Here is a 27105-nt window from a genome sequence, read left to right as displayed (position 1 = left end):
CTACATTGCCAGAAATTTTATAAAGACTTCTGCAGTGCCAGCAGTGTTTCTCCATTTCTGTGAGTAAGGTCAATGGTTCCCTCTCCTTTCTTTTCCTTTGGATTTGTTTGGCAGCAGGCGGTATAGTATTCCATTTGGTTTACAAAACTGACTCTTGTTCTGCCAAGAAAGTAAAACATTCTAACCAGTTGTACTGCAGTTTGCCGTGACCCTTCAAGAGAAGAAGGAAAGGGCTTGTGCGTGGATGTCCTGTGTGTCAGGGTCTGGCAAGAAGGAGGGCATGTGTTGTTATTGTCAGTGGAATCCAGGTACTGTTTTTAGTGTTAACTCTATTACTGCAAGTGTTAAGTTGTAACAAATCTCTAGGTACTAGAATAGGTGACTACTAACTTCCTGATAAAATATTTGAAAACTGACCAACAACATCTTACGAGGGAGCCCTCTTTAAATCTGTGTGGGTTTACATGTAGCAGTTTATTCTCTAGTCCAACTTCCTGTCATAAAAACTAGATTCCCAAGTGACCTAGTTTTTTGTTTTGTTTTGTTTTTTGAAATGTATATAGAATGATAAACCCTATTTTGTGGCCTTTAATAATGAGAGCTATCTCAGCATTACTGTATTATTCTAGGGACTGTATTATGCTTATGAAGGTTTTTTGGGGGGGGGATGAGAAGAACACTTAGGACACTTGCAAGTTTACAGACTTGGGCAGAAATTATAAAGTATTAAAGTGTCTGGGTCTATCAGATTGGTAAGTCAATCCTTCGGCTGTTGAAAGGTGTTCTTAAACGGGGTGCTGAATCAGGAGCAAGTTAGCGGAGACAACTCGTATTTCCTGTTGCTGTTTGCTAAGGTGTGTTCCAGGTGCAGTGGGCTGTGGGCAGAGCCCTTTGTGCCCTTGACTGTCTACTTTCCTTGTTTGTACTCGTCTCAGATGTTTTTCTGTTGTTGTTGGTGGTGGTTTGATAGAGTGGTTTTCTTTGGTTTTGGTCTGAGCTGCTTGAGCCACCGCAGCTGGTTGCAGTGCTCCAGTTTCTAACAACAGTATTGGAATTTTATTTACAAATTTCATAACAAGTATACTAGCCTTTTTGGACCCTGAAGTTATTAATTAGAGGCTATTTTTCTGAAAGTGCATCTGTATTCTTTCACAGTGCCAAGTTAGATGTCCTTAGGAGAGAAATCTAATCCAGGTTCAGGGTGTATTTTATTTTTAATTTTATTTGGGGAGGGAAGGTTGGTTTTTTTGATGGCGCCTGTTCTGATTAACCTGTTAAAATAATCTTCTGTGCTCATGTTCTTTTATGTATGTTTGGAACATTCCGAGCTTTGAACCTGTAACGTTCAAGCCAAGTCCCTTCAGTTTGAGGATATTCTTAAATGCAGCTTGTTTCCTCCCTTGATCTGTAAACCTTGTGTCGGAAAGGAGCAGTATCCCTTTAGAGCGGTTGTTAAAGGGGTTGAAATACTGACCAATAAGCTATATTGTTGTTGAGCAAAATTGCTGCATACATGTATTGTAGAAGGTAAATGGCAGGGACGTCCTCAATGTGATTTGGGTTTATTTTATCCTCATGTTCACCACAGTATCTCCTGCTCTCTTAGTTTGAGGGTTAAAGGTACTCATTATTGGAGGAATAAGAAGTGGGTATGAAGAGAGACTAAAACGTTGTAGATGGCTATGAACCATAACCTTGCTTAGAAACCCTAACTTAACTCTGAAGGGGATACTGTCTCTTTTAACTCTTGCTATAATTCTTTGTATGGAAGGTAGATAATACTAATAACGTTGCCTGAATCTCCACGTATTATTACATTTAACCCTTTGAGCCCTTGCTGCATATAATTTCAGCTCAGCTGCTGTTTCTCCCCCCCGGGTTTAATCTCTCTGGCACTGAAGCATCTTCGTGTGCAGTCATAAGATCATCTGGTTTTGTTGGCAGCGAGAGCTTACCGCTCATTTGTGACATTTTCAAAGGGTTAGCAAGACTTCTGTAGCTACCTACCTACCTGTGAAGTATCTCTTCTTGGACATTGAAAATCTTTGTATTTTAACCAACGCCTTATTTATTTATTTTGGCTGCTTTCTGATGTCTCTTTTTCACTTTGGACATTTTTCTGTGCGAATGTGCCTTTTCGAACTTGCTTTAGTATACTCCTTGGCAAACACTGATCTGCATGCTTGTTCTGATGACTTCCTTTCCAGCTCTTCTGTACCGCTCTCTTTTGTGATCTGTAAGTCTTGTGTTAATAAATAATTCTTTGGCATATTTTGAAAGTGTGGGGATGTGTGTAATTTGTACTTTTTCAGGATTAGACCAAAGAAATACCTGGTTCAGACCAAGTTTGAAACAGTAGTTTCTCCTCGGACTTGAGGGTTTTTCCCATTTGTTTTGTTTCCTCAAACACCTTTTTCCTTAGAAAGTATTAGTACATTTTAACTTTTTTTCTCTCTTATAATTCCACTGGTGTAAGTTTTTAACATGACATTGGAATCGAAATATAACTTTAAATGTTTGAAAAAATAAGGCAACCTCATACTATGTTAATAGGGAAAGATAAAATTTATCCCAGTTTCTGAAGAAACTGAGTAGATTTCATTGCTCAGTAAACCTCACAGAGCCTTTCTCTCTACTAGGAGTTACACTGTGAAGAGAAGGGGAAGATGAGAAGGAAGATCTAAGAGTTGAATATAGGGGAAAGAGAAGAACAGATATCTGTTAATAACTGCATGTTGATAAACTGAATTTAAAATAAATCATCAAATGGTATTGAGATGGACTTATAATCACAGTAAATATAAACTGAATTTAAGTTGATAATTTCTGTACTGCAGAGCATTCACTTAATGCCTAGAAGTCTTCAGGACTGAATTTGACTTTGAAATCGAGCACTCCATTCTCTGATTGTGGAGCATATGTTATCTTTCAGAGTTTTAGAGTGTATTATGAAGCCACTTCAAGTCTCTTTTACTGATAGTCCATAAAGCAAGTTCTTCAGATGACCTTAGCTAGGCATGTGTCAGACAAAGTAAGGTTAAAAACATTTTCGATTTTTGAGAAAACACTTTCTAGAAGGATCAACGAAAGTTAGCAACAAAAATAGGCCAAACTTGGAAAACAACTTGTTGTTCATCTTAGAGTGTAATAGATAGGAGGAAACTTTGGAAGGGTTTTGTTTTTCAGGTCAGAAACTTTACACCAAGAAAAGCTGTGGAAAAAGTGTTATTTCCATGGTTTAAAATTTTTATTCTTATGATTTAAGGCTTTGGTTCTTTGTTCTTTTTTAAAATTTGAGGAAGAAAATTAAACCACTGAATGATTCCTGAGAGATCAGCTAGAGTGTCTGAAATAGTACTTTTTAAGAAAGAAAAAAATTGCATGTTGGGATTTAGATGAACTCTAAGAAAAGTTGGGCCTGCCATTTAAAATACTGTGTTTTCCAGAGTATGAGGCTTTAGAAAATTGAATAATACTTGGTTTCAAAAATCTTATAAAAACGCATTATCCCCTGGTGGCACAGTCCTTAAAAGTTGGGCCGCTCCTTGGAAACCCTATGGGGCAGTTCTACTCTGTCCTGTAGGGTCGCTATGAGTTAGAATCGACTGGATGGCAACGGGTTTTTTACTCTAATGATGATGTGTGCAGCTAACAGATTTGGAAGAAAGAGATCTTAGTGTAGCCTCCATCTAATGATAACACCATCTGCCTTTTACTTAGGATGTTCCGGTACTGTGTATAAGACCCATCTCTTGGTTCCATTGGCTGAAGAATTCCTTCACAAATGGAATTCTTTAATGCAGGGGTAGTCTATCTGGGACTGCCTTATTTTAACTCCTTTTTGCATTTATCTAAGCAGACTGCAAAAAATGACCGTGTGTAAAACATACATTCACAGACTAAGCAATGAATGTTTCCCCAGTAATAATACTACTTTTTAGGGAGATCATTTTAATAACGTAATAATATAATTTTTTTTTTTTTTTTAGAGTAAAGACTTGAAGAACTCTGTGCTACAGGTTTAAATAAACAAACAAAAAATGCTATGTTTTGTTTACCCCAGTGCCAATTAAGATATGGTTAGCGCTTGATTTCATACATCAGTGCATGAGAAATTACGTAAATGTATTTAGATTCCACAATTAACTCTTATTGGTTGCATTAAAATCCCTGCTGATTTTTAAAAGTAGCAAATGAACATGAACTCCTAAAACAACTCAAAGAATCAAGTTATTTTTAAAGAGCTGCTTCTAGATCTCTTTTTCCATCAGTTGAGTACTTTTGACAAATTGTGTTGGAAAATATTGGCCAGTAGCTTTGAGAGCATGAGAAAGTCATATGCTCAGGTCTCCTGGGTGCTGCTGGCTCCCCTTTTTGGCCAAGAGGCCCTAATTGCATTAACCATCTTTTGTGCTCATTTGAGAAGCTTTATAATGGTGACCATGGGCAGTCGCACTGTGTATCCTGACACCATCCCTTGTCATTCATTTCCTCTGACTTAAAAATTCCACAGTGTTGGCACTTTTCTTTTTTGAACTTAAAGCACTGACACAGAAACCTGAAGGTGCTTACAGTAGCATGGATATATTTTAAACCATAGATTTAAACCATTCATTTATACAAATGAAGACTGAGAAGTTTTCATGTAGACGGGAAAACACTGGAAGGCAGACATATAGCCACATTTTATAGCCTGTCAGACTTACACTATGATTACTTTCATTCCTGTTTTCTTCAACAGCACCTATCAGCGTGTTTGAGACTTACAGGATACAGTCAGACCAGGTTTTATAATTCATAGAGAATATGAATATGACCATTCTCAGAAAGAAGAACAGGATGAGGGATGGAGAGGAGCTGAAACGTATAAATATTTCATGGTTTGCTTTGGTAAATGAAGTTTAGATTAAATCAGTATTGGAAATTAAAAGATATTTCTTCCTTAGTCCAGTGCACATTTTTATTGTGATATAAAATACTTGAGAATAGTGGAATTTGCACGTGTTACCACCTTTCTTCTCTCTCTAAACCCCTTCCTTAAAAGCCAGTAACTCTTAATCACATGGCCATACGCTTACAGCTTTAGAAACATCCACGGGAAAATGTCGTTACCTTCTTTGTCCCAAGAAATACCTTGTTTTCGCCTACAACACCTATTCAAAAGGGATTTGAATAGAGCTTATGGAAGAGGCTGATAGGGTGACTTGCCAGCATGAACAAGAAATCCATGTCTCATTTGAGATCCATGATGGAAAGCAAATTGTATAGTTCATTCTTTTGCCCTTTGTCATAGGACATTCCTGGTTGCAAACATAAACACATGTATTGAAGCACACAGTTTGGCATATTATCCATGTGCAAGTGCAGTTCAACCTAGCACAGTCCAAGAGTTCTCCGATAGAAATGGAAATAAAGTAGTGGGTCTCTGTTCATTTTATTGCATCCATTCTGTTTTCTTTTTCTCTTGCAATTTTCAGAATTCAGCTATCAAATTGAAAACCCTTCTGTAGCAAATTCAGTGATTACAAAAGAAAATATGGGTTATTCCATATTTTTCAAAACAGGGCTTCCATCACTTTTATGTTGTAGGTCTTACAGAAGCTTTAATATTTTTAAGACCATTATACGATAATATATATAATTTGACTGCTTAGCAGCTGTAGAACTGTTAACACAGGAAATGAGGAATTTTCTTGGTTTGACCTAGCCTAGTGACCCGATTTGCCGTATTTTTCTTAGAAAATGGTTTACAAAATTTACCATGCCTGGAAATACTACTCTGTTTTTATATTGTTTAGGGCTACCGAGTTATGTCTTACATTCCGTATATAATGTCAATTTTTTAATACTTGCTTATGTGTTCAAATTAATTATACTTCACTCAGTTATTTTTTTAAGTCAATTCCGACTCCTAGCAGCCCTATAGGACAGAGTAGAACTGTCCCATAGGATTTCTAAGCAGCAGCTGGTGAATTTTAACTGCTGACCTTTCGTTGAGCAGCCAAGCTTTTAACCACTATGCCACACTGTAGTAGCTAATAAATAAGCAAAATAATATATAAAATTCAACCTTGAGGTTTGCTTTTAGTAAATCATGTATATTTATTCTTCATTATTTAAATATGTATATATATGTATATATAAAGTATTTCCACTGTACTTAAGTCTTTCATTTGGTCATTTTTATGAGTTGTTCCAAAAGGCAAAATGTTATATGTACCATTTTTTAATAAAAAATAAGATTTAGTGAAGATCTGTACATTATAGAAATGACTGAAAGCTCTTCAGCTAAGGTAACCCCTTATTGACTTATATATTGCCTTTTACCTGAGTATATTACAGTCACTTCTGTTTAAAAAAAAAAAAAAATCTTGTTGCATAATTACACAAAAGGGTCTTTTATTACCATAGCAACTTGGTTACAGTTTTTAAACTAGAGCTAAGGTTTCATTACATTTATCCTTGGTTTCTAGGAAAATTACTACCCTCTTAATAGATGAGATTCTGGGAATAGTTCCTAATATAACTTCTCCAAAAGAGCTTTCTGGCAGGGTCTAATAATGAAAATACCTGGATTATGAAATGTTCTTCTGAACCTACCCCTTGAAGACCAGGCTCGTGCTTAGCTGCCTCTGCCTTCTGATTGAATTTCACCTCTTTTGAGTCAGGGTACCTTCTAATGCCTTTAAAAAGGGGGAAAGAAAACCACTACAGCCAGAGGCTTGTTTCATTCCCTCTAACCTATAAATTTTTCACCTGAATCTCTTTCCCCCTTCCTTTTTAATTAGCCACATTTGAAGGGTACCACTTGCACTGCAGAATTTAAAAATATATCATCCTGTGATATTTACTTTTCAGTGGTTGGCTTTTTTGTATATCTAGGGCTCTCTATTGTTATTATTAATTTAGTACCCTTTTCCTAAGGGATTTTAAAGAGAGATACATATTAGAAGAGGTCTGGAAATGTTAAGAGTCCTTTAACTCTAATGAACTATGCAGTATGGCTGTGAGAGAAAGGTAAAAAAAGACCCAGTGCTGGTGTCACCTCACTGACTTCGTTAGGAAAATCTGGCCCACACAGCTTTCGAGACTTTTCCTTGTAAATCGTGTGTGTGGCTGCCAGAGGGAGATCTGGTGATTGGTCTTCTTGTCTTGTGTACAATGACTAAAATGAAATTAAACCTGGGTAAAAATCTAAATCGTGGCAGACGCCAGACTGACCGAGTGGACATGTAGCTTCTCCACAGCAGCCTGACGCAGCCACAGCTGCTTTGCCTTTTGAAACTGAGCAAGAAACTTCTTCCACAGTAAACACCACTGAAATAGTGAGTCTACTTTTAATTTTTACTTTGAAATACTTCCATTTTAGGCCCCAAGCTGCAACTAAATGCCTAATTGAGGCCGGAGGCAACTATGCTGAACAAATAATAGAATAGCTACTATGCATTGCTCACCAGGCACTGAGCTGAGCCCTTTACACGCACTTAATCATCCAAATACAGTGCTTCCAAGTACACATGGTCTTCTCCGCATTTTATAGATAAGCAAACCGAGGTTCCGAAATGTTAAACAACTTGCCTAGTGTCATACAAGTAGTAGATAGCAGAGCTGGGAGTTGAACCAGGTCTGTCTAAATAAAAAACCTACACTCTTTCTTCATTTTTATGCCTCTTAAAATTTCTCAAATGTGTATTACGAATGTTTTGTAAAATGAGTCTTTTGCCCCAGGGTGTTTGTTTTTTTTTTTTTTTTCCAAATCGGGGATGGAACTCATAGTTGAATGAGAAACAGAGCCCAACCGGACCCAGCCCCTTGACTGTATTTTTTAGGGGCTGACATAGACTAGATTGGTTTTTCTTTCCTCACACTCCACCACAGCAATATGACGTCTAAATTGACCAAAATAACAACTAGGTAAGTAATTGCTTGATTAAAACCTCATATTTGGCTTTGCCTGAAACAGAAATTTCTAATAATTGGTTGAAAGTTAGGAAACATTATTTTTACCTTAATTTTGAGAAATCGTAAATTTTTAATTGTCACGTGCGTATCTTTTCATATGAATTGAACATGTTTTAAAGGAACATTTTCTAACAGGATGGAAGGAGCCATGTTTTAGGCAGGGAATATGTAAGTACATTTTAAAATATAAGTAAATAGACAAGTTATTAAATGGCTAATCTTGTATCAAACATTGGTAGATGAACTGCCTGTTTTTTTGTAGTAATTTTTATATCCGAAGAAAATGGTTCTTCATTACTACATACAGATGCCAGCTGAAGGCTAATGTGTTATTTATTTTTTTTTAAGATCAGATTTTACAGCCCAGCTATACCCTCTGAATGTAGTTAACTCTAATATGCACAAAACTAATCAGATGTGCTAGACATTTTGCTTCTGCAGAACTTAGGACAGTTTGCCTAAATTGTGAGCTTGTCTCTAATTGTGGGGTCTTATTTCCCTTTCAGATATAGAGGACTTAAAATATGCTGCTTTTGGAACCTACGGTAGCAATTTTGCAGTGAGCACTCTTACAAGCTATGACTGGTCAGACAGGGATGAGGCCTCTCAGGGCAGAAAACTCTCTCCATTTGTCCTCTCAGCAGGAAGTGGATCCTCCTCAGCTGCCTCAATTCTTCAAAAGAAAGAGACCTCATTTGGCAGTTCTGAAAGCATCACCATGACATCTCTCTCCAAAGTAACAACCTTTGCGAGTGAAGATGGTCTTCCAGAAACTACATCTCCGGCGTTTGCCAGTTTTAAAGATGGAATACCCCAGGCCAGTGAGCAAAAGGACTATGAAAGCGGAAGCTACAAAGATTTCACAAGTCAGGACCTGCCTTCAGCAGAACGGAGCCAAGAGGTTACATGTCCAAGCCCAGCTTCTAGTGGCACTTCTCATGAAACCCCAAAAGAATGTTCGGATGACTTTGGAGAGTTTCAAAGTGAAAAGCCCAAAATTAGCAAGTTTGACTTTTTACTGGCCAATTCACAAAGCAAAATGAAATCCAGTGAAGAAATGATCAAAAGTGAGCTGGCGACCTTTGACCTTTCTGTTCAAGGTAAGTAGCTTCAATGTAGACTTTGCTATCCTGGTTTCTTCCACTGAGATGTTAGATGTTCTTTCTCAGGAATAAAAGTTTGGTCCCTGGTTTAGCAGGAAATAGATTTCTTGACCTTTGAGAGAACGGCCTGTTAGCGATAACTATAAACAGATTTCCCTTACGTACAATTCTGTGAATTTTAGCACACATGTAGTTTTGTATAACCACCATCACAATCAGGATGCAGAACAATTCCATCACCCCAAACAACTCCCTTATCCTCTCCTTTGTAGTCATACCCTTCACCCACCCCAACCCATGGCAACAACTGTTGTTTTCCATGACTGTAGTTTAGCCTGGGGAAAAAAAAAAATTTCCCTGAGACTGAACTGAAGTCAAATCACTATTCCTCAGAAAACTTCTTTGTGGGTTAAAAACAAACAGAACATAGTCTGTTGTTCATTGGCTTATTGGTGAGGTGTGTGGAGCCAGAGGAATGCATTTGATGTACTTGTGGACAGGTTAGCTCTGCTCTTATTCCTGGCTATAGACTATGTTCTGTGATCCAGAGGCTGCCATGTAGATCTAGATCCAGCCTGCAGCTCAGTTTTAATTGCCCACACAGAAGTTTTTTTTTTTAAGGTTGAAGCAGTTGCCAATATTTAAAAATCATGAGAGATTACATAACCTGGATTTCTAGCTTTTCTTGAAAAGTCATTATATCTGTCAGTACTGGGCCTGCATTCCCACCTCTTGACTCTTAAAGCCAGAGTAGCAGTGCCCCTTTAGGTTGGGCAAGCTCTCCCCAATTTACCACAATCCCCACCGCTCCCTGTCTTCAACTGGGCTACTTCAGTCATTTACTTTACTTGCCTGGTCTCTGTAGGCGTTTGAGTTTGCCTCTTCTGCTTTAATCCCATCCTGAAAGAAGGGATCATTGATCACAGATTGAAAGAATATTTAGGAGCTCAGTACAAATTCATAACTAATGACTAGAAAAGCAATACAAGTCTTATGCAGTGATGTTTAGAAAGTCACTTTTGTCCTCCAGACTCCAGTGATTCTGCAGTTAAAGTTCTGGAGGAATCAGGGTAGATCAGAGAAGAGTAATGGAAAAAATTAAAGGCAAGGAAGCCAAACGAGGAAGGATTGCAAAGATCCAACATGTAGCTTCCCAGGCAGAATGAATGAGAATTGTGTTTCTGAATGCCTTGTGACATAAACACCTGAAGAAGGGCTGTGTTGGCAGGGAAGAGCCTCTGCTTGAACTAAGCTGAGTGACTCAGACCTTTGGCTGTGCTGTCCACTTGCAGGATCTCACAAGAGGAGTTTGAGCCTTGGTGATAAAGAAATAAGCCGTTCCTCTCCTTCTCCGGCTTTGGAGCAGCCTTTCCGAGACCGTTCCAACACTTTGAGTGAAAAGCCTGCTCTGCCTGTTATCCGTGACAAGTACAAAGACCTAACAGGAGAAGTGGAGGTAAGCAGGCTGGCCTTCCACAGGAGCCAGGTCAAGGGCACCAAGGGTCCCAGTGGAATGCCTTCAGCTTTCACCTGGGAAAACGAGGGGCAGAAAATCTCAAGACACTGGGCGTAAAATGTGTATTTAAAGTGAGAGAATGACATTAGTCCTAGATGAAAATACTTCCCAGATGTGGCATCTACTGAAAGTAGTTAGTGACCCTAAAATTGAAATGTTTCATGGGACTTTATGAGGAGAGAAGTATTTGGGAAATTCTTTCTGAGCATTTAAATTTTACCATCTTAAAACCAGAATCAAACCCATTGATGTCAAATTGATTCTGACTCATAGTTTCCCATCTTAGTGAATGTTAAAACCTCAAAACGGGAGGAAGGGAAAATGTTCTGGGTCTTCTAACTATTTGTATTTGCTTCATCTTAGTCCCATGCTGGCTTCCTTCTGCAACCAACACCCTTAACTCTCCTCCTGCCCCCATCTTTATCACACATTCACATGCATCATAACCGTGGGGCAGAAAGCCAGTGGTTTGATGTTGACTCTTGTGCTAGACACCTACACGGTTAGTACCTTAGAAGAAAGGGTTATACCGTTACTGGCGGAAAGGAGGCAACATTTAAAGAGGGAAACTACTATAAACCATTTCCCTCAGATTTACAGGCCACGTGCTCTGAAGTTACATTTATTAGTCATTTAAAATAATCATTAGTAAGTTCAAAAAGATAAACTGGGCTTGAGCTAAAATAATTTTAATAAAAACAAAGTCTTCCAGTGCTCCTTGAATTGACAGAAGTCATAAATAAAGGATCCCAGGCGTACCCATTTAACCCAGCTTTTTTTTTTTTTAATTCACAGGAGAATGAGAGATACGCTTATGAATGGCAGAGATGCCTGGGGAGTGCCCTAGATGTGAGTATGTCACTTGTAGTGTTCACACCTATGTAAGTGCCGTCTTGTGCCATTTTGTCTTCTCCTTGGTTCATTTGAATGGGTAGAGGCAAACCTGAGGAGAGCCTTCCCTTGATGGCCTTGTGCAGCCTGAAACTATGAAAAGTCGTCCACTGTAAGTGAGACTTCTTTCGCATATATAGTAGCAAACTCGGGCTCCACTGTCACTTGTGCCTTCATCTCTCATTGTGTTTAAGAAAAAACCAAGTGCCATCATTAACTCTGCCTAACTTAAAATAATGTTTAAGCTGGGGCATCTCTGTCTTTTGTCTTCCAAGGAAAGAGAGGATTGTTTCTTCAAGGTTAAAATTAAATTCTCAGATTTGTTTCAGCGTAATCATATACATACATCAGTTACTTATGCTTTTACATACCTCTTGGCTTTTTGGTCGGTTTTCTACTACTAATTAATAAATTGATTTGCAATGACTTTTCTCAGTTACATGAGGTGACGTGATTTCATTTCTTGTAGGTCATAAAGAAGGCAAATGATACCTTAAATGGCATCAGTAGTAGTTCTGTTTGCACAGAAGTAATTCAGTCAGCCCAAGGCATGGAATATTTATTAGGTATGTTCTTTTATATTTTAGTTATTTAAAATCATGGCACTTTGCATTATTTTCAGTATCCCCTTATGTTAAGTATTTTAATCTAGATCTCTGATGCCACAGACGACTTCACTTAGTAGCATCTGCACTTGTAGATAAGACGCTTAAGTCACAGCGGTAACAACTATGAGACTTAAGGCCTCTATGGCTAAGTTTTCTAGTCCTTGTTATACACATAATAGCAACAGTATAAAATTACATCTGTGTTACTGGTTTATCGAAGAGTCTGAACTAGGTGAAGGATAAAAATGAAATCATTTTGTCTCCAATCACTGCCTCACCATGCTCTTTGGATTCTTTCTACCCATTAATGACATCACCAACAGATTCCTTAGCTTCCTGGCCTCCTTCCGCTCTTAAACATCCCAGTCCATTTACAACCTGAATCTCTGTCCTATTCAGCATCCTAGCCCTCCTCAAGCTTGATCTTAGCTGTGGCCGCATGTGCTGGACCCTAATCTTTTTCAGATCTTTTCTCAAATATCACCATCTAAGTGAGGTCTTCTTCCCTGGCCTCACTTTCTCAAAACTGTCTCTCCTCTCCCCACCCCCTGACACTGCCTGTACCCTTCCCTGCTGAACTTTCTCCTTAGCCCTTACCTTTAATTTTTTTTTTTTCAATCTTGTTTATAGTCTCTCTCCCTCCACTAGAATGACGCTCCAAGGAAGCAAGGATTTTGGTCTGTTTTGTTCACTGCTGTGTCCCCAACACCTAGAATAGTACCCAGCACATAATAGGCACTCAGAAATATTTGCTGACTGATTGAATAGTGAAGGCATGTGGTCTCTCCTCTACTCTGCCACCTCACTCTAGTTCCTCTTTTCCTGCCCAAACAAGCCCAATTTTGTTGCAAAGCAGATGTTCATCAGGAAATAGGGAACCTGGCCTTCCTTTCTAGTAGGTTTCCTAATCTCTGTGGGAGATTCTCTTAGAAGCCCCCACATGGCTTAGGGTGGGCAACAACCCCTGCCCTTCCCCTGGGGAAGGAAGAGGAAAAAGTCACAGTGCCCTACACGGATTGGTGACATACCCCTTGCAAGATCCCCTGTCATGCCTCCAGTCTTCTCTTTAAAGGCTAGGGTAAGGGGATTAGGGACATGGGGCTGTGTCTGGTGGCTGTCTTTAGAGTGTAAAAGTACGTGGCATCTATCGTCCTTGCTTGAAAAGTTCAGCCACAATTCAGAGATCACAGGATAAGAGCCGTCTGCATCCTGTGTCCTATGTAAAGATACATGAAGCCACAGAGTTTATAAATTGTTGGAACTTTAGAAGGATGAGGTATTTCTAAATTGCTTTGTGATGATACTAACATTTAGATTCTTTTAAACTTTCAATATTCTTGTTTTCAACCAGTTTAATGGGATTTCCCAAATTCAAACAGATGGGCTTATTAAGAATTTAGGAAAAAAAGAGAAAGCTAATACTTGCATAACACTTACTGTTCTCTGGGCACTGTTCTAAGCCATTTACATATATTAACCCATTTCATCTTCTCAATAACCCTTTGAGGACGTACTGTTATTAGCCCAGTTTTCCAGATAAGGAAACCGAGGCAGAGAGAGGATAAGTGACTTGCCCAAGCGTACATAGCTAGCAAGTGGCAGAGCTAGGAATTGAACCCAAGTAGTGTAGCTCCTGGTGGTGCAGTGGTTAAGCATTTGGCTCCTAACAAAAAACTCAGGAGTTGGAATCCACCAGCTGGTCCTTGAAAACCCTGCGGGGCAGTTCTGCTCTGTCCTATAGGGTCACTGTGAGTTGGAATTGACTCGACAGCAGTGAGTTTGGTTTTAGTGTAGCTCTAGAGCCTGTGCTCTTACAGCAGCCTTGAGGGGTGGGTTGGTCTCGAGGAATAGTAAGGTCACCTCTGTCCTTAATTCCAACAAAGATACCAGCAAATAATAATGCTGCTTGTTGTCTTGCTTATCTCATTCTCTACACTTTCAACACCTAACCCTCTACTCTCTTGCTCTGTCAGGTGTCGTTGAGGTATATAGAGTAACCAAACGTGTGGAGCTGGGGATAAAGGCCACCGCAGTGTGCAGTGAGAAACTCCAGCAGCTATTGAAGGACATTGACAAAGTGTGGAATAACCTAATCGGCTTCATGTCACTCGCCACACTCACGGTAAGCCCACTAGACGGTTTAGCAGTTGCTTTTCTTTCCAGAAACCATGTTGTAAAACAGGACATACATTCCTGCAATGGCACTTATTGGAATCTGAAGGTACCTAGCGGTCCATGTCATGTTAAAGGAGAAGGATGACATTTGTGCAGTTAGTTGAACAGTTCAAGTTGGCTTCTGGGGAGCTCCAAAACCATTGTACCTAAATTAAGAGGACAGGAAAGCATGTACTCTCTTTCTACATCCTTCTTAACTCACATACATGTATGCATGTCTTGCAAACTGTGGATTTGAGTTCCTCCCTTTTTACCTCTAGTTATTTGTGTTCTCTGTGTGTCCTTTGGAGCCCTGGTGGTGCAGTGGTTAAGACCTACAGCTGCTAACCAAAAGGTCAGCAGTTCAAATCCACCGGCCGCTCCTTGGAAACCCTATGAGGCAGTTCTACTCTGTCTTGTAGGGTCGTTATGAGTCGGAGTCAACTCAACGGCAATGGGTTTGGTTTGGTTTGTTTTTTTTCTGTGTTCTTTTAAAAGCTGTATGCTATATAACTTGTTGCTGTACTGTAGTTTGCTTAACCTCTTTACCTTTATTAGGCTCTTGGATTGTTTTCATTATTTCCTATTATGAATAGTTCTACTCTGAATATCTTTAAACAAATGACTGTTTCTTCTTCTGGGGATATTTTCCTCAAAGTGGGGTTCCAAGGTCAGAGTGTGTGCATGTGTGTGCACATGTACGTGCATGCATGCGTATGTAGCTCTTATTCCATTGATTAGATGGTTTTCCTGATAGCTTGAACTAGTTGACTGTGGTACCAGCAGTATATAAGTATACATTTCTCTGTACTGTGTTCTAGCTTTCTTTGAAGATTTCTTAATTTAACAAGTGTATGATTCCCTAAAGTTGTTTGGAATTTACATTTCCTTCTTTTCTGGAAAAGCTGTGCAGTGTTCCAGATGATAATTTACTATTCCTGTTTCTTGTTCACATAAACTGTTCATCTCTTTTGATCATTTATTAAATGGAATATGACTATTGACCTTATACATTCGTAATAATTTTTTAATATATATTGGATAGTAAGCTTTTATCAGTTATTTTCTTCCCTCTTCTATTACTGTCTCTTTTTACATTTCATGGGGCAAAGCTATTTTATTTTTATATATTCATACGTATCTCATTTGTCTTTTATGATATCCTTTATTTCCACAATAGTCAGAAATTTATCTTCCTTCCACAGCTGGAATAAATATGCTATTCCATTTGCCTCACTTTTCTTTTCTTTTTTTACATTTAACTACATGGCCCATCTGAACAGGATTGCAGCCATGTGGTAGGAAGCAATTCTTATTGCACTGTCCTGATAGCCAGGTGAATACCCAGCTATTCCAGCAACATGTCTTAAATAGCAAATCGCCTCACCATTGTTACGTTGCTTCTGGTTTGTAATATTACATTCTTAAAGAGTTTAAATCATTTTCTATTTTGTTCCCTTGGACAGTTTTTCAATTTATAACCTAAAATCATACAGCATGGGTAATTATTTTTCAACAGTATTGTTCTGGCCAGTACAATAAGAAATGAACTATAAATATTTGAAAAGAGACAAAATTATATTTGATAATATGAAATACTTCTAAATATCTGAATTCAAGGACTTATATTTATTGAGTTTGGCAAACATTCATAGCATTCCCACATATTAACAATAGTTAGAAAATATAACAAACTGGAAACTTTATTTTTAAAAATGTATTACATCACTCGGGCCCTCATCCCTTCTGAGCTCTCAGATAGGGTTACTGGTTCCATTCTTCATCCTCTATAAGTCTGGTCTGCACGCCACTACCAGATTGTTCTTTCTCAAGTGCAAATTTGATCATGTCATTTAAATCTCATTTAAAATCCTGCAGTGGGCTCTCATGGTCTTCAGGGTCAAGTTTAAACTCCTTTAGCTCAGCACATAAGGTTTTTTTCTGTCACTTGGACTGCCCTTGCCTCTCTGCGGCTGTTAAGCTGCTTTTGCCTCAGGGCCTCTGCATCATTTTCTCCAGAGGTCATCCCTAGCCCCCTTCAGTCTAAATTAGATGTCGCTCCTGTGTGTCTCCGTAGCGCATTGCTCCGTCCTAGCACTTAACATGCTTGTTGGTAATTGTGGGTTTCCTTGTCTCTTGCCCACGAGCTTCTCAACTCCTTAAAAGCAAGACCGTGTCCCTTATTTCTTTATTAGAACACTAATAAGGTATTCCCACAATGTTTGGTGGGACTTTTTAGTGTTTTTGTGTATGTGTGTGTTTTTGTTGTTGTTTTTTCTTCTTAGTATTTTTACCTTGAGACATGATGGAAAAATCTTACAGGTACACATCGAAAAATAAGACCTGATCATAGTTGATAGTGAAGACAACCTAACCAGAAAGCTCTGTCTGACAGCTAACATAGAAGCTGAGGTTCTGTGAGTGTGGCACACTGTACTTTTTGTTTTACACTCTTTTGAACTATATGATTTTTAAAAAAACTAGGTACCATGCATTTTTTTGTACTTGTTAATTTTAATAACTGGATTACATTTTTAAAGGAAATGGATAAGGAAAATGAAACAGGTAAAATGAGAGTAGGGAAGATAAGATCAAGCCAGAGATGAAGCTACGTGTACAAAACAGCCATGCTTTTTAAAGTGCTTGCATTTGCTAGGGGCGGGCTGTACAGTTGACCTTAAACTTTCTAGGAATTGATATAAAGAAGACATGCTCAGTTTCATGATTTACTGTGTTCATAATATAAAAATAAGCCCAGTATTAAGGAGAAGTGTAATTATTTCTGGTACTAATATCAGAAAGAAATACCTTTTATGGGTTCTTGTAAAGAGAAACTGTAATGTAACCAACATTATCTTTTAAAATATCCTTTCAATAACTAAAGCAACAGGTTTCATTGAGTAGCTTCTTATAATATCTGTCGATATAGGCAGAACAACATAATTCCAAAGAACATTTTAATGAAAGTCATCCTAAGTGTGGAAGAAATAGATTAAGTGGTAAACTAGGAAAAAGCGTAGCAATACATACTGACAATGGCCCCATGTCTTTGCTCTTCGAAGAAAGCATACAAGTCAATTACAGGTAAACATTAATTCATATTAAAACAAAATTTCATTTTTTACCTAAGAATAGGCCAAATTTTTGTTTGGTTTGTTTGTTCGAATCCTAATAGCATTGATGTGGTAAAATGTGGACTATACATTAAGGAAAAAACCAAAAACCATTGCTTTTGAGTCAATTCCGACTCATAGTGACCCCATAGGACAGAACAGAACTGCCTCATAGAGTTTGCAGGGAGCACCTGGTGGATTCGAACTGCCGACCTTGTGGTTAGCAGCCATAGCGCTTAATCAACACAGTGGTTAAGAATTCAGGCTGCTAATCAAAAGGTCAGCAGTTCAAATCCACCAGTTGCTCCTTGAAAACCCTGTGGGGCAGTTCTGCCCTGTTTTATAGGGTCACTATTGAGTCAGAATCTACTCAATGGCAACTCGGTTTTTTTTAATACATTAAGGGAGAAATATAAATTGGTACCACCCTATGGGAAGGGGGTTTGGCAATGCATTTCCTCTTTACTGTGAACTCCTTGAGGGCAGGGACCAAGACCACATTTTGTTCATCTTTTGGTTCTTGATCAGAATACAGTGCTGGGCACTGCATAAACACCCAATAAAAGTTAAATGAATTAATGGAAGGACGTACAAAAGTTTGGAATAGTTGACTCAGTGATTCTACTTCTGGGAATATTTCCTAAGTCAACACATTTAAATAAATACAAACCCATAAAAAGAAGGATGTTAAATATACAACATTGTTCTTTTCTTAACTACTATGCTCTGTTGGCTTCTTGAAATGGGCGAGTGGTGTGGGTAGAATCAGAGAGGTACAAAACTTTTTTCTTGGGGAGTGGATGTGGGAGTATTTAACATTAGAGTTAATGAGATGAAGCAAGAGGAGAGTATACTGGCAGCACTTGATATAATCAGTCAAGTTCTTTTCTGTACATTCCCCCGGTGACCCCCTAGAACAGCTTAAAAGCCTTCTTTCCATTAAGATTGTGAGGTTTTTGTTTTGGTGGCAGTCAGTTCTCATTGTAATTAGCACCTTGAAAACTAGATAAACCCTCAAATCAGCTACCCATGTCTTTTTTTTTTTTTTGTGCTTTAGGTGAAAGTTTACAGAGCAAGTTAGTTTCTTATTAAACAGTTAATGCACAAATTATTTTGTGGCATCGGTTGCCAACCCCTCAACATGTCAACGCTCTCCACTTGTCTACCCTGGTTTCCCTGCTTCCATTCATCCAGTTTTCTTGTCTCTTCCTGCCTTCTCATCTTTGCTTTTCAGCTGGTGTGCTATTTAGCCTTGTATACATGCTTGAACTACGAAGCACATTCCTCAGGTGTATTATTGTTTGCCCTACAGACCTGTCTAATCTATGGCTGAAGGGCGAACCTCAGGAGTGATGAGTACTGAGTTAAAAGGGTGTCCAGGGGTCCCATACTCTTGGGATGTCCTCAGTCTCTGCCAGACCAGCAAGTCTGGTCTTTTTGTGTGTGTGTGAATTTGAATTTTGTTCTACATCTTTATCCAGCTCTGTACAGGACCCTCTATTGTGATCCCTGTCAGAGCAGTCAGTAGTGGTAGCCAGGCACCATCTAGTTGTGCTGGACTCAGTCTGGTGGAGCCTGTGGTAGTTGTGGCCCATTAGTTCTTTGGACTATTCTATCCCTTGTGTCTTTTGTTTTCTTCATTCTCCGTTGCACCAGTTGGGAAGGGACCAGTAGATACATCTGAGATGGCTGCTCACAAGCTTTTAAGACCCCAAACACTACTCACCGAAGTAGGATGTAGAATGTTTTCTTTATAAACTATACTTTCCCACATTATAACCATGTCATTTCCTCTTGATAACTGGTAGGACCTCAGTCTATAGAATTTACTTGAATTGTCCACTGCATGAAGAATATAATACAGTCAACAGAGGCAGTATATGGTATGATTTGTCATGAAGAAGCTTGTACTTTAACAGAACTGATAAGAATATACTCATAAATGTAAAAGACATACAAACCAACATCTATGTAATTCAATTCATTTATAACAAAACTACATAGACTCTGAGTACTTTGGATTAGAGGCTTAAAACATGGGGATTGTTAATAGAGACAGGCAAGATTGAGGTTGCATAGGCAGCCTTCAGCCCTTTACACCATCACTTAGTTTTAGGTAGATGAGTTTCTTAACACCAAATTGCCACTGTCAGGCACTTTGATTCCAATAACACTGCTACCAGTAGTTAGCATTTATGTTTTACCCGTGACCTGTGGGCACTGTGCTGTCTGCTTGCATTCATTCTCATTTAATCTTGGTAACAGTCCTATGAGGTCAGTAGTATAACCTTCATTTTTAGAGGTGAAGAAATAAGGGCTCAGAGAAGATAAAACTTGCCTGAACCTGACAAGCCTGGGGTTTGAATCCACATCATTGTGTCAGAATCCTTTCTCCTTGCTATCGTGTTTATTATTTCCAGCTTCGAAGATGCTGAAAAAGCCTTGTTCCTTGCCGCGAAGGCTCCATGAAATGAATCTGATCAAAAGGCATCTATCTGCCTTACTTTTCTCCGGTGAAAAGTCCCAGACTGTAGTGCTGCGTCACAGCTGTGGTGCTAGGCTAAGGAAAGTGGAGTCTACAGTCTTAAACTCCAAAGCGAACACAGCTCTACTCTGACACATATGGGGCTGCCATGAGTTGGAGCTGGCGCCATGGCAACTGGTTTTGTTTTGCTTTAAATGTTTATTTAGCTGGAAGTTACGCTGGCAGAGTTTTATGTCACTCTCTTGCTTTAGGACTCCTTTTATCCACGGACTAAGACTCCCTCTTGTGGTGAAAGAATATCTCCTCTGGGCACAACCAGGAAGTTCTTCCTTTCTCAAGAGGGAAAAATCGTGGATTTTAGTGAGATGTGATGCGCCCTGAATGTCAGCTCCCTGAATAAATTATTATTTAAGATTTTATTTTGTGGATGTGGATTGGAGCGTGCTAGGTTTGGAACAAAGAAAAAATTCAATCCTGAAAAACAACACTAACCCATTTTTTGCTATTTAAAATCCAAGAAAAGAGAAAGGAATGTTACTGTGCTGAAAATCACACAAGCTCTTTGATTCCAGTGTTATCCTCAATATAATACAAATTCCTTTGTTCTGCCTTTCAACTGGAAATAAGTGGTGAATTTCAGAGTAAAACTTGCTTCCAATTACTATGACATATCAGGAAAACAGATTATTTTCTAATAATGATACCATTTTTGTCATCCTACCAATTTATACAGTGTTTTAGAGACAGACTGTTCACCATGGTTCTGCGTGGCTGTCCTCAGTTGACAGAAGGGGGAATGTTGTAGGCAAAGCAGTGACCTGAAAGGATTTCCCACTGTAATACCTGAAACCTGTGACTATGTTACCTTACATTGTAAAGGGGACTTTGCAGATGTGATTAAGTTAAGGATTTTGAGATGAGACTGAGATGGACTATCTGGGTAGGCCCAGTGTAATCACACACACACACACATCCATTGCTGTCAAGTCGATTCCGACTCATAGCGACCCTATAGCACAGAGTAGAACTGCCCAATAGGGTTTCCAAGGAGCAGCTGGTGGATTTGAACTGCCGACCTTTTGGTTAGCAGCCAAACACTAACCAGTACACAACCAGGGCTCCCTCCTTATGAAAGGAAGGCAGGAGACTAAGATTGAGAAAAAATGATGTGATGATGGATACAGAAAGAGAGAGAGATTGTAAGATACTATGCTTTTGGCTTTGAAGATGGAAGATGGGACCACAAGCCAAGAAGTGCAAGTGATCTCTAGAAGTTGGAAAAGGCAAGAAAACAAATCCTCCCCTAGAGCCTCCAGAAGACAGAGTGACCAACTGTCCTGGTTTGCTAGGGACTGGAGGATTTCCCTGGACATGAGGCTGTTAGTGTTAAAACCAGGACAGGCCTGGACAAACTGGGACAGGTGGTCACCCTAGTCTACTGTATCTTTAGGGTACAGATGCTATATAATGGTACTGCTGACATTTCTTGCCAAGTGACATACATTAATAACTTGAAATTAGCCATTGTGGGACTATTTACACCATGGAAATCAGTCAGCGCTACAGATCAGGGCTTGATTCACTGTTTCATTGATTGTCTAGCATTTAGAAAGTGATGGAGAAAATGCAAATTAAACTTAAAAGTGTATTATGTCTGTAGCCATTACATTGTGAATAGCACCAAAAAATGGAAAATACTCTATTCAGTATTTGAGAGCTGTTACCTGATTCAGCAAAGAAGTCACTCACGTCTTTGACAGATAAGTGACGTTCTGAAATATGTCTTTGTTATTTCACTATTACCCATACCCCTATTATATGGAAAATTTTTATCACCCTGTAAATTTCCCTGTGTACCTTCCCAGTCAGCTCCCCACCCCAAAGCCATCACTGATACGATTTCCATTATTATAGATTTGCCTGTGCTAGAACTTTCTATAAATGAAATTATATGGTATTATGTATTCTTGTGTCTGGCTTCTTTTACTCAGCATAATGCGCTTTAAATACATCTGTGTTATTGTATGTGTCATTAGTTCAGTCCTTCTTATTGCTGAATAACATTTCACTGTATAACTATACCATGGTTTGTGTATCCATTTTCCTGTTGATGGACACCTGCGCTGTTTCCAGTTTGGGCTAACATGAATAGAGCTGCTATGAACATTTTTTGTACAAGACTTTTTGTGGACATATGTTTTTGTTTCTGTTAGATAAACTCTAGGAGTGGAGCTGCAGGCTCATAGAGTAGATGTGTATTCAACTTTTAAGCAACTGAGTTTTCCAAGATTGGTACCTGCCCTTTAAATCATGGTGTAACACTCTCCATATTTCATGGGTTTGTTGTGAGGAATAAATTAGATAATGCACGTAAAATACTTAGCAGAGCGCTTAGCACAAGTAAGTGCTTGACTTATTAGCTATTGTTTTTGTTCCCTGTCTCTAGCTGAGGACGTCCACATCTCTTGCCCTTGAGCACTAGGCCTACATATCCAACCACCCATGTACACAACAGCTGAACTTAGCTGTCCCAGTTGGACCAAACTGAACTCATCTCCTCAGCCTCACTCCATCCCCAACCTGGTCCTCCTCTCAGGTACCACCTTATGGGGAATCCTCTCAGCTGCCCTAGCACATCACACAGGTCATCCAGCCCTTTGATCCTGCTGCCTTAACATCTCTTGCATGTGTTCGTTTCTCCATTCTCCACTGTTGTTACCTTAGCTCTCACCCGCAGTCTCTCTCTCCGGGATCACTATAATACCCTTCTACAAGGCCCATGCCATGAGGATTGCCACCCCCAGTTTTTGCCTATGCTGCAACCAGAGGGATCTGTCCCTAATACAAACCTGATTCTGTCATGCTCCAATTAGAACCCTTCATGGCTTCCCAGGATAGTCTCAACCCCTTGTATTCCTTTCAGAGCCATCCACACTCCAGCCTCATCTTTTACCTCCTCCCTCGTACGCTTGGCTCTCACCTGCTAGATTTCTTCCCACACCTGGTCTTGTTTAGAGATCTTTATCTGGGCTGCTTGTTTTACACAGAATATTACAGTCTCCCCTATCTCTTCCTACTCCGTCCCTTTACCTGAGTTACATCAGAATTCAGCCAAGACATTCCTAAATTCTAGGATGCATTCTCTAACTTTAGGCTTCTTCCCCCTCGGTTGGGGTAAGTGCCCATTCTTTGTGCTCTGGCACCCTGTACTGACCCTTAGTATGGCTCTTGTGGCCCTCTATTGCCTGATACCCACGCAGCTCCCACCCTAGACTGTGAGTTCTCAGAAGACAGGGACCATTTCTTGCTCAAGCCTGCATCTCCAGCACTAGAACTTAAGTGTTTGAGAAATTAAATGATTGTATTGGCGATTCTAGAAAATGTCCTTAATTTGCCGCTGGACCCACTGGGGTCTGATCACTAGGGGGTGAAGCAAACAGTGTCTGGAATTGCTGGGTTCTTACCCATTTGTCTTGTCATCCTCACAGCCAGATGAAAATTCACTGGATTTTTCCTCCTGTATGCTCCGCCCTGGGATTAAAAATGCTCAGGAACTTGCTTGTGGGGTGTGCCTCTTAAATGTGGACTCCAGGAGCCGGGTAAGTCAACCTGCTTGCGCCAGGCAGGCGGCAAAGTGCTGCTCTAAAATGACCTAGGAGATAACCTTGTCTAGCTCACTTCCCTGCAAGGTCTGTGACCAGAGGTGGGATTTTATAAAGCCCAGAGGTGAGCTGACCATAGAAAAAGATAGTTCTTTCAAAAGGGCATTGGGGTAGGTGTATAGGCAAGCTGTGCTGATCTGCCCTTTCTAATGAGCATGCTATTTGCATTGTACCTGCAGTACGCTGTGCACAGTGGGGCTGGTAGAGAGAAAAGGTTCAACCTGTAAGTATTTGTTTGGAGGCAAGAGGCTCTGTTCTGGGGATTTTGTTGACTTACGGTTTCAACGTTATTTCAGAAAGAAGAGAAGCCTGCAGAAGAACATCCTAAAAAAGTATGAACCGGTTACACATTATCTTAGCGTCTCCATCTTAACTTTGAGTGTGGAAGGCAAGTCGGATGATTCCGCTGCCGTCTGAACCGTTCCAATCATGAATCCTTTACTGAGTCATTTTTGTTCCCATAATGTTTGATTTAATCAACTAACATGTCTGTGTGGATCCACTTCCGTCATGTTTGCATGTTTGTATCTCACAACTGGCTTCTGGTGTTGCGGTTATTTTTCTCTACAAGGAGCAGGGTAACGGAATGAGCAACTTCTGGAAGGCTGAAGTTGTATAGTGGCACACAGAATGTGATCAAAGAGCTAGACTACTTCAGGATTTGGCCATTAGCAGACAAAAAACAAATTGTTTAGGTTGTAGAGTTTTGTTTTATTTATTTGTAGTGCTTTTAGAAAACTAACCCCAGGAAGTGGCTGAGTTCTGGGCCACTCGTCCCTGGCTCACTGTAGCTTACCTGTAAGCATTATTCATCTGGAGCTAATTCTTATGTGTTTAATGTTCTTTTATTTTTTACAAACCCCGTATCTTTTGAACTTTTTAATTGTGTCAGACAAGTTAACAGCTCCCACTGGTATTAGACCCTAAGAGTTTTTGTCTGTTGCTTTCTAATTCTCTTACATTTTTTCTTTGAGGATAGGACTGTAGTCGGCCACAGAAATTTGAATGCATAAAAGACGTTTAAGGGATTACATGTTATAATTCCTTAGGGAAGGGCTTCCTTCAGCAGAATGAGGGATAAAATGACCGGCAGCCCTTGGCTATTTTAGTTCCCAATGTCATGAAACCCCCTCCCCCATAGCTTCCATCTACTTTTTCTATGAAAGATTTAACCTTCTTTTGCTGAAACTAGGCTTAATGGTAAAGATTTATTAGCAGCAAAAAACTTTCTCACTTGAATTCCTATAGCCACCTGCTCAGCTTCTGTGTGTGTGCCATTTTGGCCTCAGACTCTGGAGAGGGGAACGTGTTGGTTGCCGATCAGCACTTTGGTGCAGAAATCTGACTTGCCCCATGTCTCTGTTTATTTCTGGCAGGCATTCAACTCAGAAACAGACAATTTCAAGCTGGCATATGGAGGGCACCAGTATCATGCCAGCTGTGCCAACTTCTGGATCAACTGTGTTGAACCAAAACCTCCTGGTCTTATCCTGCCTGATTTGCTCTGAAAAGCTCCTCTGTGAAGCACCAGCCAGTTTTTTTGTTTGTTTTTCCATCACACCCCAGGGGGTGACAGGGACCAATTAACAGAATGCAAGTATTGCAAAGTTCATCTTTATAAATCTATATGAAGAATTCCCCAAAAGGTAGGAGGAAAAAAAAAAAAAATCTGTGGAGGTTCCAGCCATTCCTGCAGGCACTTTGTCCCCTAGATTCCACCGCCAGTCTCTGGAATTTGAGATAAAATTGCCCTGTCCAAAATGCATGTGGCACCAGAAGTTTGCTAATTTATCTCAAGTTCTCATGTTTTAAAATATGGACCACAATTTTCTTTATCTAAGGAACAATTGCTGCTGCAATATTGAAACTGTGAAGAATTGATATTCGAAGAAAAATAAGTTATGATTGTAGGACTGGAATTGGCAAAACTGCTTCAAGCCAGTGCTTATTTATATCTAGAACACTTACTGTCCTGTGAAGTAGAATGCATTTATCTGCATGTAGTTTGTTAATACCTGACATGAATAAAAAGGGAGAAATGTGATTAAACTCATGCTTTTACCTTTTTATAGAAAAATTCTCCTCTCCATTGGACGATGGCAGGTGGGTGCGGGCAGGTTTCTCAGCTTTACTCTCACAACTGAACCAATTCTGTACTTTCCTTCATTTCTAAAATGGTCAACTCAAGAAAACTTTTCCCTAAAACATACCTGGGAGCTTTGCAGTGGATAAGAAAGTTTATTTTACAGAGGCCCAAGTCCTTGTTTATCAGGATCGGTATCTTTCCCTTTAGAAGCCCTCACTGAAAACCTTCTGTTTTACATCACACACGGACTTAACATGGTGTTTTTTTTCAGACAAGATTTGGAAAGGCAACTGACAGAAATATCTTTGCAGTGGTTTCTCTCTACATCTCCAAAGATGACTAGATAGAGACCAATGCTGCTTGTCTTTGCAGTATCCATGAGAAACCTGCAGGTTAATTCAGGGTTAGAAGGTGGAGTTCCTGGCCTAGTGAGGAGAATGGTAAGACGTGTATTTATGGTAAAGGTACATAGAAGCAGCACTGAATTTTAGGAAGAAAAGGCTCATGCTCTCTGAATTAGGGAAGTTTCTTTACTGTTAAAACTGAATGCATAAAATAAAAAAAATTTTTCTAAGCCAACAAGTTAAGGACTGTATTGGAAGAACATACCGATGTTAGGAAAACATTTCTCTGAACTGTCAATTATGTACTTTATAGAGAGATTTTGAATCTCGTATGCTTCACTTTGTGTGACTTGGGCTTTCTGCCTTAGACTTAGTTTGTATTTGTGAGCTGAAAAAGGTGGTTCTGTCCATATAATTGCTGCTTTCACATAATTAACTAATTTTTCCATCTTGTAGGACAAAACATGAGGGAGTACGCCTTTCTTCCCTCTTACACTTTTTCATCCATCTTCTCCAAGAGAGGTGTAGAACAGTTTCATTAAATGGTTCTTGGTGAGGCTCTTGCTTTGCCTTGTTGTGTGCCAGAATGCACAGAGAAGCACTGATGACATAAATCTCTTCTTATTTGCTGCAGATGACACCATTGCCAGGTATTAATGACTGAGACAGCTGTCTCAGAATTGTCACGTTAAAGCCTTTGCCCTCTGCAGGGTTAGTGGGGTGTTAGTGTCAACAGAGGCAGACAGGTTTCCAGCAGGCTCTCCTGGGGGCCTCTGTGCTCCGTGTCATCCAGAGCAGCACCAGTGTTTCACGTGGCACTAGACTTCGAGCAGGTTTCTAATTGGTCTTAAAAATCCCATAATGGAGTCATGATAACAGGCTCTCCCACCACGATGTCTCACAGTTGGACAGAATTCACATTGCTGAGACATTTATTTGCAAATGCTTTATGGACTGCAATTCTCTGACAATGGGCGGTATCAGTGACATTTTCAAAATATATGTTCACCTGTTAACCAGCTTGATTTCCATTCCTAGGTCTGTTCAGAATGTCTCAAATAAAATTCCTAAGTATAATTTCTGCTGACTTGTATGATAGGCTTAGTCACTTGGAAGGTGCGAGAACATTCAGCAGACATCAACAAAAAGCCTTTGCTATGAAAAGTATTCACTACTTTTAA

The 27105-nt window shown here is 39.5% G+C and overlaps 1 protein-coding gene across 14 annotated transcripts in view; it reads left to right on the top strand.

Moving 5' to 3' along the window:
- The window catches only part of SYNRG (synergin gamma), a 72941-nt gene extending 47740 nt beyond the window's left edge, over positions 1–25201 (top strand). For 8 of the 14 annotated variants that reach the window (XM_023553492.2, XM_023553488.2, XM_023553487.2 and 5 more), the window contains 8 exons: positions 8469–9062; positions 10358–10521; positions 11377–11430; positions 11942–12038; positions 14054–14202; positions 23321–23431; positions 23791–23826; positions 24871–25201. In XM_023553492.2, the coding sequence (XP_023409260.2) occupies positions 8469–9062; positions 10358–10521; positions 11377–11430; positions 11942–12038; positions 14054–14202; positions 23321–23431; positions 23791–23826; positions 24871–25002 (1337 nt within the window). In that variant the 3' untranslated portion in view covers positions 25003–25201. Of the gene's footprint in view, positions 1–8468; positions 9063–10357; positions 10522–11376; positions 11431–11941; positions 12039–14053; positions 14203–22278; positions 22429–23320; positions 23432–23790; positions 23883–24870 lie in introns of those variants that run through there. The other 6 variants (XM_023553493.2, XM_010594251.3, XR_002786835.2 and 3 more) reach the window with 5 other exon arrangements.
- The last annotated feature ends 1904 nt before the right edge of the window (positions 25202–27105 follow it).

This window comes from Loxodonta africana, chromosome 18 (assembly GCF_030014295.1).
Source record: "Loxodonta africana isolate mLoxAfr1 chromosome 18, mLoxAfr1.hap2, whole genome shotgun sequence".
Taxonomy (NCBI): domain Eukaryota; kingdom Metazoa; phylum Chordata; class Mammalia; order Proboscidea; family Elephantidae; genus Loxodonta; species Loxodonta africana.
This window is presented reverse-complemented; position numbering and strand designations above follow the sequence as displayed.